Source organism: Saccostrea cucullata, unplaced genomic scaffold (genome assembly GCF_032062105.1).
Source record: "Saccostrea cucullata isolate Sc308-1 unplaced genomic scaffold, CSIRO_AGI_Scuc_v1 ctg14126, whole genome shotgun sequence".
Classification (NCBI taxonomy): Eukaryota; Metazoa; Mollusca; class Bivalvia; order Ostreida; family Ostreidae; genus Saccostrea; species Saccostrea cuccullata.
In genome coordinates this window covers 1-15,292 of record NW_026920068.1, presented here as the reverse complement: position 1 = coordinate 15,292, position 15,292 = coordinate 1, and the positions used below count along the sequence as shown (strand labels likewise).

The window sequence follows — 15,292 nt, the reverse complement described above, 5'->3', positions numbered from 1 at the left end:
GTTATGTCCGCCGTCACGAAATGTCCGCCTCTTTTTCGGAAAAATCGTCACGTTATGTCCGCCGTCACGAAATGTCCGCCTCTTTTTCGGAAAAATCATCACGTTATGTCCGCCATCACGAAATGTCCGCCTCTTTTTCGGATAAATCGTCACACTATGTCCGCCGCTACAAAATGTCCGCCTTTCTCCCCAAAAAATAGTAATATTATGTCCGTCGCCAAGAAATGTCCGCCCCCCCCCCCCCCCCCCCCCAAAATCGTCACACTATTTCTGCCGTCACGAAGTGTCCGACGATCATCCAAAATCGTCTTCTCGTTATGTCTGCCCCAACAAAATGTCCGTCAAAGATTGAAAATAGTGTTTTTAATGATAACGGTTTGTCTTATCTAATTTGCTACAAATGATTTCATTGAACTACATTGTTTCGATCAATTGATGGAGATTTGTTTAATTCCTCTTGATTGTTTACGGTATTTGAGAATTTAATGGCATGTTGTAAAAATGCAATTAAAATAAAATAAATAATCGGGTAAGAATTCTGATCGAATCCTGATTGACGAAATTTGAAGCGGAGAGAGTATTAGCATGTACATATAGGTACAGATTGTACATGTATACATTTTCTAAGGATTTTCATTATATGTATAACTTTAATTTCTCACAAATACGAAATTTTTGCTGCAGCAGACAAGGATAAAGCACGTTTTATACTTTTCCAAAATAACAGGAAATGCAATTTAGCAAATCTGGATGGGATGGGGGGGGGATTACACCTCCTTTGGGATATGCTAGAGTGAGTGAAAGAGATTCCGAATATTTGTTGTGTTTTAACATAAGTACCGGTAATTAGCTCGTGATAGGCTACTTATAAAATTTATGTATGAAAAAAAATCGGTTGTTCAAATAAAATATGCGCCTGCAATATTGCATGCACTGTTTTAATGTGGCATATTTATAGATTCTTATGATATATATTCTATTAATAACAGATAAAGTAATTTCAGTTTGTTGCCTCATAACAGGAACATTGTGGTTTGCCGCTTAAATAAAAATGTTTCTTGTTTTAAATTCCTAACTAAAATGTTTTGTGTAGATATGACGAGATATGACGAGTTTAAATAAAAGTTCGAGCAAATATCACTTGAGCCGAAATATCCGGGAATTATAAAAAAGAAGTTTTTAGTAATTGTGTATTACATATTATATGTGTATATTTATAGGTATTACGTATTTCTTTTTCATTTACCGGTAAGTTCGGTAAAATAAATGGGCATATACATGTACGTCAGGTGCGACGTTTCTACGTCTGTATTCATAGGTATCTTTTCGATTAATTGAATTGCCCTTACAAGGGCTGTTTATTGGCTGTTTATTGTCAACTTCTAGGAGCGACTCTTGATGGTCTTGCTTATTGAAAGCAAGAAGAGGACTCTTCCCGCCCCGTTGAAGTAGGTCTCATCGGAAAGGTAATGTCTGGGAAATTTGACATCTATTCTGATGTAGGTTCTGCCAAGGATTGTCTTCATCTTATTGTTAACAGTCCTACGCCTTGCATCAACCTCCTCACGCTGCAGAGGAAATCGAAATTTTCCTCTGGAAACAATATCTGTGAAGAAAATCTCTGGTTGTCTGCAGCTGGGATTCAAGACTTTAATTTGGTCGAAAAGGCTTGTCAGACAGTCAATGACTGTAGACGCCTCGGCTCCACTGGAAATGTCGTTTCCCCCTAAGCACACTACAACGATGTCCGTGTTGTACCTCAACATCTTGGAGATGATATTTGGACAGGGTACCTGTAAAGTGCGAAACGAAACAAAATCTACCGAAACGAAACAAAATCTACCGAAACGAAATCAAGACGAAACGAAACATAATCAAAACGAAACCTGCCAAAACGAAACGAAACAAACTTTTGAAATCTGTGTTTTTCCCCCAACTCAAGGTAAATCATGTATATATTTATATATATGTAACTGCTTGTGGACTTTTTTTACTTCAAATAAAATTCATATGTAGTTCTTGCACTTGTTAATATAAAATTTGATTAACGAAAAATTATGCTCCCTTGTCAGTCTAATGATGTATTTACATGCTTGCCAGCTGCAAATATGCACGAACGTACGTACTATATGCATGTAAAATTTCAATATGTGAACTATTTTCAAATTTTTATGTCTTACAGTTATTTCCAGCCCTTATTTATATAGATACAAGATATCTATCAAAACTGATATGTTACATGTAAAGGCTCGTTTATGTACGGGTCGAAATAAAGTCACTGTACTGTTGTATGTAGCGAATGTCTTAAAACATAGGATAAACCAGAGATTTCCGAGTATTTAGTATTTCATTCCGAGATGTCTGGTTTTATAGTTCAATTATACAGGTAACTCCAACCGGAATCTTGTGTATCCTTCCTACGTACAGACGGTCCTATTTTTTATCGAGGTAATTAAGTGGTAATTATTTAGTGTTATATTAACAAAATTAAGTATGACATAAAGGAAGGGAGGTTTAGACCCTTAGCCCCCCAACCTTTTTGCAAAGATATATATTAAACAGGCATTGAAAATTGGGGTTTTCCTTTCTGGTTGGTTAAGCGCGGCCACCCCCCCCCCCACCCCCTGTCAATTTGCTTGCGACGCCCATGATGCAACATATCTATCAAAACTGAAGTTTTACAGAGACTTACGAGTATTTCAATGCGAGGTGTCTGGGTGGTTTTATCGTTCACTTATACATGTAACTCTAACCGCAGTGTGTATGACATCTACGTTCATACGGCCTTATTTTGTATCGGTGTAATTTTCGAGGGAGAAATGAGTAGTTTGCAATAAAGAGGCTCGACAAAAGACGTCTAAAAGGATTTAATTGACAAGGAAATATTCTCTCAAAACGAACGATGTCAATTTAATGTATGTCAATTATTGATTTATTAACAAAATATGAATTTGAAGCGAGGGTGCCTGAACTTGAGTTAGGTACCTACAATGAAGCGCATTGAAGTGGTAGAATTTTCCATTTTGATGAAACATTCTGAGTCATGTTTTGAACGTCAATTATAACATAACGACACGCCCATTTCTTTAGAGAAGAGAAAGAAATATTCGTCGTAATGTTTTAGGACACCCCACTTTCCGCAACAAGCAACATGGGTTACACTTAAATGAAGATTTTTAAATAAGAAAGAGCTATATATAGAGTCCCCGCTTCTGTAAAACACGCATTGAAACGAATTTGTACATAATTATGATTTTATCATGTTTATTGGAGTTAGCATAACACATGTATCAGTCGAACACGTGCTTACTCGGTGTTTATGTAGACCGTCAATTTGATTGGCTATTATATTTATGGAATACCTGTTCTACAGGTATTCGATTGAATTCATTTGACCGATATTGCCTTTCTAAAGAAATGGGCGTGTCTAAAGATAGCTCAAAACGTTTCATCCAAACGGAAAATTTTACCACTTCAATGCGCTTCATTGTAGTGTTAAAAACAAGTAGGATACCCCTTATACGAAACAATTGCCTGTGTAAACAAGCTTACTATATGAATTTCATATGAAGTAAAAATAGACCATATACAGTTACACATCACATCTTATAACTTGATGTATACAGGTATACCTTGATTTAAAAAACAATGTTTCGCTTCGTTTCTATTTCGTTTCGCACTTTATCGGTACCCAGTTGGACAAGGTTGAGAAGCTGTCATCCCACCAACTCAAAACCACCCGACTTCAAATGGCAGGACAAAGTCTGTAAAGCTTGAAGCTACCTTCACGTAGGATGAACCGAATATGGCAGCTCTCATGGTGGCTATGAAATAAAATTACAAAATTACAGTTATAACAAACTCGAGGCATATTATGTAATTAAATAATGATAATCTCTTTTTGTCACCTTATAATTAAAATGCAGTTATCTTATATAAAAATATTTATTATGTATGATTTTTAAAAAAATCTTTCGGAAGTTATACTAATTGGGTTTTGAAACCAATTACCGTGTTGATAATAAATGGGTAATTTGGTTATAAATTACGCCTAAATATCCTCATCATGAAGTACGCTGGGAGTTCAATGATACTGCTAAACTATCTAATCATTATCGCTACTCCTCATTAAAATGTTGCGCGCTTATCAACATTACATCTCACATCAATAAGACGATTGATTCTCATTACTATGGTGTCTGGATAGGGCCATTTGCATTAGCGCAACATCGCATTCAGATAAACGCACCGTCGCGATAACACACAACACGCTGTCGCGCTAACACATAACGCGCCGTCGCGCTAATGCAACTTTGCACAACGCGCTGTCGCGCTAACAACACAACTTTGCAAAATGCGCTGTAAGCGTAAGGGTGACGGCGCGTTGTATGTTAGCGCGACGCCGCATTGTGCAATGTTGTGTTAATGCGACGGTGTGTTGTGTGTTAGCGCGACGGCGCGTTGTGCAAAGTTGCGTTGGCGCGACGGCGCGTTATGTGTTAGCGCGACAGCGTGTTGTGTGTTATCGCGACGGTGCGTTTATCTGAATGCGATGTCGCGCTAACGCAAATGGCCCTATCCGGACACCATACATTACCGCTCCACACAGGAATGTGTAATTGATGACGCAGAAACTGAATCCTAAATTCTTTATATCTATAAATTAATCACAATGTTTCAAAGAAAGTTTGCAATCTAATTCTGTCTCAAAAATTCCCGTGTTTGGAGATATGATAAACAAAGCCCTCAGTAATGTGTCTTTAAAAGATAATAAGTGTGGAGAACACCTAACCAAATAACAAACCTTTTTAAGTGACCAGGGAATACATTTCTTATGCATGACCATGTACGGTTCTTTGTACATATATAAAGCGCAGACTAAAGATGGGCATTGTAGCGATATATGTACTGTTCTACGAAGAGGGTATAAATAGAATTAATAATTACCCCCCCCCCCCCCCCCCCAAATAAAAATGTTTAAAATTTAAATTGATTTAACTTCAAATGGATATAAACAGACTGGTCGTACCCTATTTTCCATAATGTTATGTGTTTGGCGAGAATGGTACACTGTAGCTCCAACTGGAAGCTTGTTCAGGGGAAAGGGGCCTTACCATCATAAACTCTAATCCCTAACCTTATTTATGGGAGCCGCCGTGTTTGGATCACGTGACTTGACGCCATAAAGGTGCTGATAACGCCATAATTCGGTCATATTTTCAATGCAGTAACTTTTCTCCTTTATTCATCAATATATTGGCGTAATTTTAATACAAACACGCGTTTATATTAAGTTAAAGATTCGTTTCTTTATTTGGTCTTTTGTTTCTCTTCATTGTTCGTATAATTAAATGATTTAGATCGATTGATTGTTATTCAACTTATTGTTTAAGGCCTAGTTGGTTAAATTATACCCGTATTTCGGAGGTTTAGTAAATATTACGCCGTGTTTGCTTTGAAATCAATTTTAACAGAGGGCGGAGCCCTCTCACGGGCCCGAAGGGCCCGTGCGAGCGAAGCTCTCCCTATAGGTAACACGTATGTATATGAAAAATAAAAGAAATCTATTGAAAACTATATGTCATTTACAATACCTATGGAACTGAGATTCTTGGCGACAGCATGGCGTCGTCACAAATGGCGTCGATTTGATCCACGCGCAAATTGTCGTTGTTGATGAGACTTTCATCAAAGTGAAAACCATTTAATCCAAGGATAATGTGTAGTAATTGTTTTTTACTTAAATTCAAATCCATTAGTAATCAGGCCGTTCCTACTTTCGTTTTAGACGTTTGGATTTATTTATAGTTCGCGCCAACAAGTAAAACGGCATTTCATTGGTCAGAATTTCTCTATAGGCGGCGCTGTCGTCTGCACTATTGAGGTGTGGATCTATCTTTGGCCCCTTTCACCAGAATATCTTGAAACTTTTTTCAATTCATGTTTTAATTTTTGCGGTGATTTTTTTTCCCATTAAGTTCATTAATAAACTGTACGTGTTTAATTAGGCATTATCCATGGGTCCTCGTGGGGTATTGGCAAACGAACAACTAGGATATTTTAAAGAGAGGCGAGTTGACGACTAATCCTTCCTTTTTATAAGTGAAACATACAGCCTACTCCTTCTCCTATTTTTCACATTAAAAAAATCTGCGTGCCATGGGCGTTATGTGACGACAAAATCTCTTCCAGGCCCGACACATCTACATCTGTCATTGTGAATATATTTTGTCTAAATTTCTGGGCTACATGTGCATGGTTTCAATATTATTACAGGTAGATGAAGAGAATCATTTACATATTTAAAGTGTCACCTTCTCCTGCCTTGTTTCCTTTTTTATTTATTTCAGGTTGCTCCCGACGCCTATATTATACCGGTATTACGATAAATCCAGAACTAATAGATTTTTAAAAAGTACTTCAATTTTCTCCGTTATTCCTCGGTTCTTGTACATGACTTGGGAAGAAACGCGGTTGAAGTCTTAAGTTACTCATACATCTGTATATACAAGTACATATTTTAAAACTTATCAATACCAGTGTGATTAAATTTATGATTAATTCATTTTTTATTTCAAAAAAGGTTGAAGATGTTTTTCTTAAAGGAAGGACTGATTTTGAAGAGCATGCAACAATTCAGTTTAATGCGCACGCAAGGCTATACTTCCTTTTTTTTTAAGTTTTACATGTATTTTCCTAAGTTATTTCACATGTGTGGAATTATTTCATAAAACGATAATCGTATTTAATATTGCAGCACACTCTAAATAAGAAGAATTTGTCTAATTTTTTCCTTCTCAAATGTTATAAATAATATGTTTTACGGTGTGACCGTTGAGGCGAGCGCAGTTGTACCATCAAAACACTTGAAATATTGATCAGCCACTTCAAACATCAAGTCGCACGAGACACACGACGTCACGGAGCTCGTCGGAGCTTACGGAAACGGCCGAGCGTCTGGTTTAAACTATAGACCTAGCACAATTTTGGTCGAAAAACATTGCAGAGTTATTTTTTGTTTCTTTGAAAGATTTCTACAAACTGAAAGCTTCTTATGCTTTACGTTATTGTTTATTTATTTATCTATTACACTGAAGCAACCGACATGACTTGATTAGCATATCGTCAAAATTCGTAAGTTTCCGGTGACGTCATATGTATCATTTCCGAAGGGCAAGGTGAAGGCCGGTGTTGTGGCATGGGGGTATTTTTTTGAATAAGGTAAGGCAAAATCATTTCGTTAAGATTTCGGTAAGAAACAATGTTCCTTTATTTTTTTTTACTATTTTTGATTTATTTGCGCAAAGGACATTGGGTAGTGCAGGAATTCTGGGAATTTTGCACAGAGAAATTTGCCTGACGTATGTACAGATTTCAATCCGAATTTCCTCTGTTCTTACCCTTTAGTCTATTGAGCTCGCTTCGCGAGCGTCGCTTCGCGACACTCGCTGCGCTCGCTATTATACATGAAAGTAAATCATGTTTTTTTTAATGCACATAATGATTTTCTCGGCAAGCAGGCTGTTCATATACATGTATATATAGACGAATGTGAATTGTAATTAAAATCAGATAAAGAACAATAGAGCATACCCGTTATTTGAATCGTTTATCCTATCTCCATTGGAGATAAAGAAGGTGGAGAAAAATAAAATGATGAGTTAAGACTTAGGGGAAATAACCTGTCTTTCTTGGTGCAGCTATGTTTTGTACATTTATCAATGCGACACCCCACTGGAAAACCTCATTTTGTAAGAGAAGCGTTGTGTTTGTGCCGATTAATTTTCCTCTTTCGAACGGCGGCCTAGCTTTATTGTAATGTTTAAACAATGTCGAATTTTTCGTGAACCCGCACACTTTCTTTCCTCGAATGCCTGTTTTGCCGCGGAACTAATTTCATTTAACCTTAAAACCATTTTACCATCAACCAAAATACCTTTTTCTTGAGCCGCGGTCAATGGGTTGAGGCAATTGGCAACAGACAAATGGTGTTTCTTTCTCCAGCGACGAATCATCCTTGCTGCATTTTTTCTTCCATTGTTGCTTTTCTCTTTGAAAGTCCTTGTTCCTGAGATGATATCTGCGATGAAAAAATAATAAAATCTTCATGATAACAGTTAAATGGAGATACTGAGTCTACTAGTACAAGGGTTGACCAAACAGTTCGTCGGAGTGGGCTGTGTAGCTTATGTATACAAACTGTATATTTAGATGACACATAAATTTTTGCGCATTGTTTTGAATTTTAAAAAGTAAATAACTTGTTTTGAATTTTAAAAAGTAAATAAATTAAAATATATATTTGGAGATTAATGCTAGCCTTTACATGTTTTGGCAATGCCGAACATGCATGCGTAACGTGAACTGTGATTCGTTGTTTGGCATCGCGACTCTGTGAAGCAGCCAATCAAATGAGCCATGCATATTTAATTACATACGACGATTTTTCGTCGTGTTTGCCCACGGGTGATAAGTAAAGACGAGATCACCCGTGGGTTTCTGACGATGCTATCTCTCATGGTTCAAAAGTTGTGTTAAAGGTTAAAATTGACAACAGACAGAGAGACAAACAAATAAACAAACGAAATCGATCAATTTCGTTGTAACAGAATATGTCTTGTGGTTTTATTTAACGTTACCGTAAATGATGTGGTATCTTTCATCCGATATTGGTCTAATCGTCCTATTGACTGGTGCTCCTAAGGTCCTCCACCAAAGGGAGATTACGCTGATTACTAAAACTAGCCTAAAACAGCAAAAATACGACATTACTAAGACATAACAAAAGGCAAATGGGCTACACACTTCATTGACTCTCACTCACTGAGAACAAATTAGAAAGAATTCTCGAAATTAATCTGGTATTATCCGAGATATCACGTATAGTCCACGAAAGAATTCATAAAATATAATAAAAAGACATTTCAGTACTAGTAATAGTTTTCCACTCTTCAAGAGTTGAAGCTGAGAAGCCATGTAAAAGATGACGCACGACGACGAACACAAACAGATAGCAAAAGGTCCTCATAACTTATCTGACCCACTAATATGTTGTAGGTTAGCGAGGATAACGTAAAAATGTCATCCCTCGAAATGCCTTGTTGACATCGACTTTGCCTTGGTCAACGGTAGTTTTCTCGAGATGATATTTCCTCCGTAGTAACCTAGCTAACCTGCAACAAATTAATTTTCTAGCATCTCTGGACTACACTGGTCCATTATTAACATCAAAAGGTTTTATAAACCAAACTTGGCTGTTATAATTTTCAACTCTTGCAGAATTGAAGCTGAGAAGCAAAGTAAAGATGACGCACGACGACGAACAAAACAGATAGCAAAAGGTCCTCATGACTTATCTGACCCACTAATATGTTGTAGGTTAGCGAGGATAACGTAAAAATGTCATCCCTCGAAATGCCTTGTTGACATCGACTTTGCCTTGGTCAACGGTAGTTTTCTCGGGATGACATTTCCTCCGTAGTAACCTAGCTAGCCTGCAACAAGTTAATTTTTCTAGCATCACAGGACTACACTGGTCTATTACTAAATGAAACCAAACTTACTTGTAATAATTTAACAAAATCTATTGGTGATAGACATAAGAGAATACTCACCAAGAATAAATTATCACACTTGATTTTGCGATTGCTCAACGTAGCGGAACTCTTTCGAGATGGAGGTAGGAAACATCTGTTGCACCTCTACTAATGTTATTGTGATTTAAATTCAAGACACGTGGTTAAGGTTGATTCATTCAAAGTTTATACATTTTATAGGGTAGATTCGGATTTATAAATAAAATTGGCAGTAAACATGATATTGCTATAGCCTGTTTCTTTTGAAAACATTTCCTTTAATAAATGTTTACAGACCTTTCTGAAAGACTTTCATGATTTTCAACAGAAAAAGGATGACTAAAGGAGGGGGTGCTAAAATAATAATATATCGGATACTTTTCGGCAAAAAATTAGAGCTCACTAGTGACCGACTCGCTGGTAAAAAATGAGCATTATCATCTACACTGACAGACAAGCCTTTGTTTGCCTTATATGGCTATTGTTATTAATGCGCACAGAGGATCTTACCACCAGCAACTCACCAATCGTTGAATGAATAGCAACGTTTACGCTAAATACAAGTTGAAAATTTCATTACCCTTTAATTCAAGTTATTTTTTATATGCATGTGAGTTTTTTTCTTTATATCTTTTTAAAAATATTTTGAAAATGAAAATCATTATCATAAAATGTAATCATTCTCTGAGTGATTTTAGTATACTCACGTTTTCTCCTGTATTCTGGAGGGGGGGGGGGGGTCCTGTCTACGGGCACCTGTGCTTCTTCAATCAGATAAAGGTTTCTTCTAGTTGCCCTCTCATCTAAGGTAAAACAATAGCCGAATGTGGGCAGTACGCGGATGGAATTTTTTTTCCCTAAAAAAAATTAAACGTATTACATATTGACGGGATAAGTAAATCAAGGAATAAATTGCACCGACGTAATTTTGTTGATGTGATTTATTATCTTGAATGGGGGAGAATAATGACGTCATAATGTGCACTTGCATTAATAAACTATGGGTACTAAGTATGCATAAGAAAGTCAATTTGAATTTTCTCTGTACATAAAATATAAAACTTATGAATTTTTCACAAGCTCATTTGCAATGGGGGTTGTATAAGATAGTCGTTTTCACGAGGATACAAAAGATTTTTCAACAAATATTGTGTGTGAGTGTGTGTGCGTGTCTATATATATTGTTGTACTCGAGGGTGTTGAATGACATGTGTTTAAGGACGCCCCCTCCCCCTGCCTTGCGTAAAGTACCGCAAGTTTTTTCGACTTTGTTTTACAGAGTATTTTGAATAGGCACATTCACAAAGTAGTACAATCAAATCTATATTATATAAATAAATGTCAAACTAACCTTTCATTTAAAAAAGCACTCTTTGATACTCTACTCCTAAAACACCTGTAATTGTTCATACCTATTTCAGTGTCAAACTATAAAAAGCCGCATATTGGTAACTCCCTAACGCTAAAGACCGCACCGTAAAACACATAATTTACCTTTAGTTTTTAAAATTTGTGACTGTTTGAAAGTGAACACTTTGGAAATAATAACGGGATGCTGCCATTTTAACAGGAGAGTTAACAAAGGGCAATAACCTTTCCAAGTAAAGGTCACAAGTATTTCCTCGGATGGCTTGTACCTCGCATGAATGGAGTGTAGCGGATTCAGCCGAGGATTGCCGATTGAGTTACAATCTTTTGAGTACTGCAGATAGATAATATGATTTTTTTTTTTAATGTTTAGGTTATTTAATTAATGCATTATTTTAAAATAAAAAAAATTGATTTATCTTCCAAAGGATATGAGAAAAACTTCATGTAAACGTTGACTTCAATATGAATAGGGATGTGACTTATATAGAGCCGGGCTTGTTTTTTTTTCTCTACAAAAATTGAAAAAAAAGGTAGTTGATCTCCGTTCGAACGCGTTCCGATTAATGTTAAATTTATAACACATTAAAGTTTATTTTACTGAGTTGAAGTAGGAGGACCACTCTCATTGATATTCCAAGTTTTTTATCTCTAAATGTATTAATACATTGACATCGATTTTACTTCCCGTTGTACATAATCAGTGGTACAAAATGTAATGTCTACAGTCTCTGGAAATATATTCTTTATGTTTACATCAGATTTCAATGGATATAATGCATGATCATACCATTAATATTTGTAAATCATAAACCTAAATGAAATCATCCAAAGGACAGCAGAGTGAAATACAATGTATTTTAAACTTCTACTGTGTCAAAGGGGAACATTGACTCAAAACAAATGTACATGTACATATCCAAATATATTAAGCTCAAATAATCGAAACAATATTACATGTAACCCAGAGAAGGACTATTAGCACATATGTACATCGGAATGCAACGATCTAAACCTTCTTATAAGTATTATATCGAGAATAGACATGCAAACGGACAGAAAATTGAAGAAAAATAAACACGCGTATAAAAAAAAATACATCACTTTTTCGTGCTTGAAACTGTTTTCTCGTGCTGGTCAATTCTCTTGTAATGGTGAATCAATCTTTATATTCTGAAATAAATTATATGGACATTGGCTGGCTTCTTCTAATTAACTTCTAAATCGTAATATTCCATCGTTCAGTTATCCTGCATTGTATTCTGTCTTTCACGATAGTTTATTTTATAAACTTTATGATTTTAAATATAGTATCTTGCAATCGTATAAGTTTCATAGTCTGTAGCTACATGTACATTTTCCGTCATCCTGGCATGTAAAGTTTGAACATACAACTGTGAATGTGTGTATTTTTGATGTTGTGTACTTTGTTTTCTGGACACAGTTTTGTCGCACTCTAAAAATAGTCAAACATGCGTTATAGGCATTGAAATTCGGGGCTTAGTCCCCATGCGTTTTTGTTAGTTAAGCCACCCCTTCCTTTCATTTTGATCACGAGGCTTATGTATTGTACCTTTGTCTTTTATCAAATAAAATAATTTGGTAAAAATCACTAGTCTCATAATGTTACTGACAAATTTAAGAGAAATTGAAGACTAAAATCTATGTCGTTATCGGGTTTACTAGGACAGGGATAGGGATCTTGATACCGAACTCTTGGCAATAAAGGTTTTGTATTTATACAAGTAATTATACCTTTATTAAAAATATATGTATTATAAATTTGAAATAATCAAAATTGTTAATTAGCTAATTAAAGTAGATGGAAGGGTTCGTTTTACCTATTCCCACTTTCTGAAAATCGGGTAGGAAAAGGTAACATTTTATGTGGGAATCTGTGGAATTTTAAAGTAAAAGAATAATTAACTTAAAACATATTACTAGATTTACTACTGCTGTATCAACAGTTGATCAATGACCAACTTAAAGGAAAATTGGCTTTTAAAAATTCTAAATCAGACTTTTTACTAATATTTAAAGGTAACATTCCAAGTTTTTACTGAATTACTGATAAATGATTTTTTCCCGTTAATTTAGCTAAAATTCAGCTAATTTAATGCATTTAAAAAAATCTTCTCATTTTACGTTTAAAATTCAAGATATAAGAGGGTTTTGTAAGCCTTTGTTTTCAAAAATTAAAATATATTATGCATTTTTTATATATGTAATGCATAATTATATTTGATTAACACGCATAAATCATTTTTTCTAAAACTATTTTCTGTCATCAAATGTACAAAATACAGGTAAATCAAAGATGTAATTACTGTAATTAAATTAATTAAATTATTATAGAAACATTTATTGTTATTTGCAACTGGGAATAGGTGGAATTGAGATTTAAAAAAAGTGGGACACCCATGAAAGAAATCGCACTGATTGAGGGGCATGTCAAAATTACATCAAACGCAACCGAGATACCCCCTTTCAGGTAGAGACAGGATGTGTACAATACATTTAATGACACCTGTGATTCTAAAACAATGAAGCCCTTTTCAACAGACACCTGGGATTCACACCTTTTGTTTTACAGCATGGGAAAATTTTTACCTTCAATTCAAATACAATAAGATTGCATTCAATTCCTGAGTTTCAGGAATTCTGAAATGCGTTCTACGTTCTCTTCCCATGTATTTTTTTTCTAAAAATATATTACTGATTCAATTCATAAACAATTAACCATGTCAGAACTGCTTCTTCTTTCATTCTTGGAGCCAAAAGTTACAATTTTAAAACACCATGAAGAAAATATTACCCCCCCCCCCCAACCCGAACTAAGGATGCTAAAAACAAGAGTATGCATTGAATAAACTAACAGATGCATCAAAACAAAGTTTATAAGAAAAGGTAACTTAAAAAAGTAAGGTATTATTTCGCTTAGAAAAATTATTTTTCAATTTTAGCCAATTTGTATTAATTAAATTTTTATTTTTACATTTAAATGATAACATTATGCCATATATACATGTACGTTATTCTTTACATATAAATACGAGTTGGTTAAAAGTGAAAAGTTGTTTTTTAATTCAAGAAATGATATTTAGTTAAGATAAACATGAAGAATGATAAATAGATAGCATTGCCGGCTTTGAGAACATTCTGCTTAAAAAGAAATCTGGAAGGACTTTATTTATTAAACAATTAGATGATGATAATAGAAAATCAATATAAATTCATCATCAATCTGTTTTAATTATTTTACAACATATATGCTGGTATTGTTTGTTTAATACTTACCCAATAGTCTTCATTTTTCTTATCAACCTGTCATGTGGCGCAGCAGGGGTCAAAGTAAAAACAGATACCTACCTGCGGCCAGGTGAGACCGCGCAACGCGTTCCCTCATTAGATGAAGTAAACACGTGATCATTTGAAAATTTAGAAAGCGACAATTCTGTATTGTTTTGTTCAACATGTTCAAGTCGGCAAAGGCCTGGGGCCCGTTTTACAAAAGAACTTACGACTAAGGCTAAAAAATTGAGAACATCATTTCTTAGAAAAAGATTAAAATAATTTTGATATAAAGTTTATTAAAAAATTAAATGTATATAAAACGTCTCAATTCTTAAAAAAGAAAGTGCGCACTCTTCGTGTTGGCGGACATTACGAGACGATATTTACAATCAAAAATATTGAAGGACATTTCTTAACGGCGGACATTATGTGATCAGTGACGAGTTTACCGAGAATAGATGGACATTTCTTGGCGGCGGACGTAATCCGACGATTTTTTTTTTTCGGAAGAAAGGCCGACTTTTCTTGTTGGCGGACAATATTACGATTTGTTTTAGAAAGAATGCAGGCATTTTGTAGCAGGGAATATAATATTACGATTTGTTTAGAAGAAAGGCGGACATTTTGTAGCGGCGGACATCGTGTGACGATTTTTCTGAAAAAGAGGCGGACATTTCGTGACGGCGGACATAGTGTGACGATTTTTCTGAAAAAGTGGCGGACATTTCGTGACGGCGGACATAACGTGACGATTTTTCCGAAAAAGAGGCGGACATTTCGTGACGGCGGACATAACGTGACGGCGGACAAAACGTGACTCAACAGCATTGACAATGGTCATTTATTTGATAGATTTATCCATTTGAAAGAACCAAAAACATTTCAGGGAAAAGGGAACATTCAATAACTCAAATTTCTTTTTGAATGGTCGTAAATGGCTACCGTATACGAGCCATGTATTAATCAAATTGTTTGAAAAAGTTATTGTTGTTTAAAGTCTCTCTTGAGGATTTTTAGTTAGATGGAGATATCACCACTTGCCTGTGGAGGGCTGC

At 35.3% G+C, this 15,292-nt stretch overlaps 1 protein-coding gene across 3 annotated transcripts; it reads right to left on the bottom strand.

Moving 5' to 3' along the window:
- Positions 1-3,023: 3,023 nt before the first annotated feature.
- On the bottom strand, positions 3,024-11,990 carry LOC134242731 (uncharacterized). 3 transcript variants are annotated; one of them, XR_009986914.1, is made up of 5 exons: positions 11,901-11,990; positions 10,283-10,432; positions 8,640-8,746; positions 7,937-8,080; positions 3,024-3,824 (listed from the first exon to the last, which is right to left on the bottom strand). XR_009986914.1 is itself a non-coding variant. In XM_062724857.1 (3 exons), the coding sequence occupies exons 1-3, from the start codon at positions 8,767-8,769 to the stop codon at positions 3,730-3,732; spliced, it is 369 nt and encodes a 122-aa protein (XP_062580841.1). In that variant the 5' UTR covers positions 8,770-9,142; the 3' UTR covers positions 3,025-3,729. The 3 variants fall into 3 exon arrangements, 1 of the variants encoding a protein (XP_062580841.1); XR_009986915.1 differs by lacking the exons at positions 10,283-10,432; positions 11,901-11,990 and adding an exon at positions 9,615-10,249 and having other exon boundaries at positions 3,025-3,824; XM_062724857.1 differs by lacking the exons at positions 10,283-10,432; positions 11,901-11,990 and having other exon boundaries at positions 3,025-3,824; positions 8,640-9,142.
- Between the last annotated feature and the right edge of the window lie 3,302 nt (positions 11,991-15,292).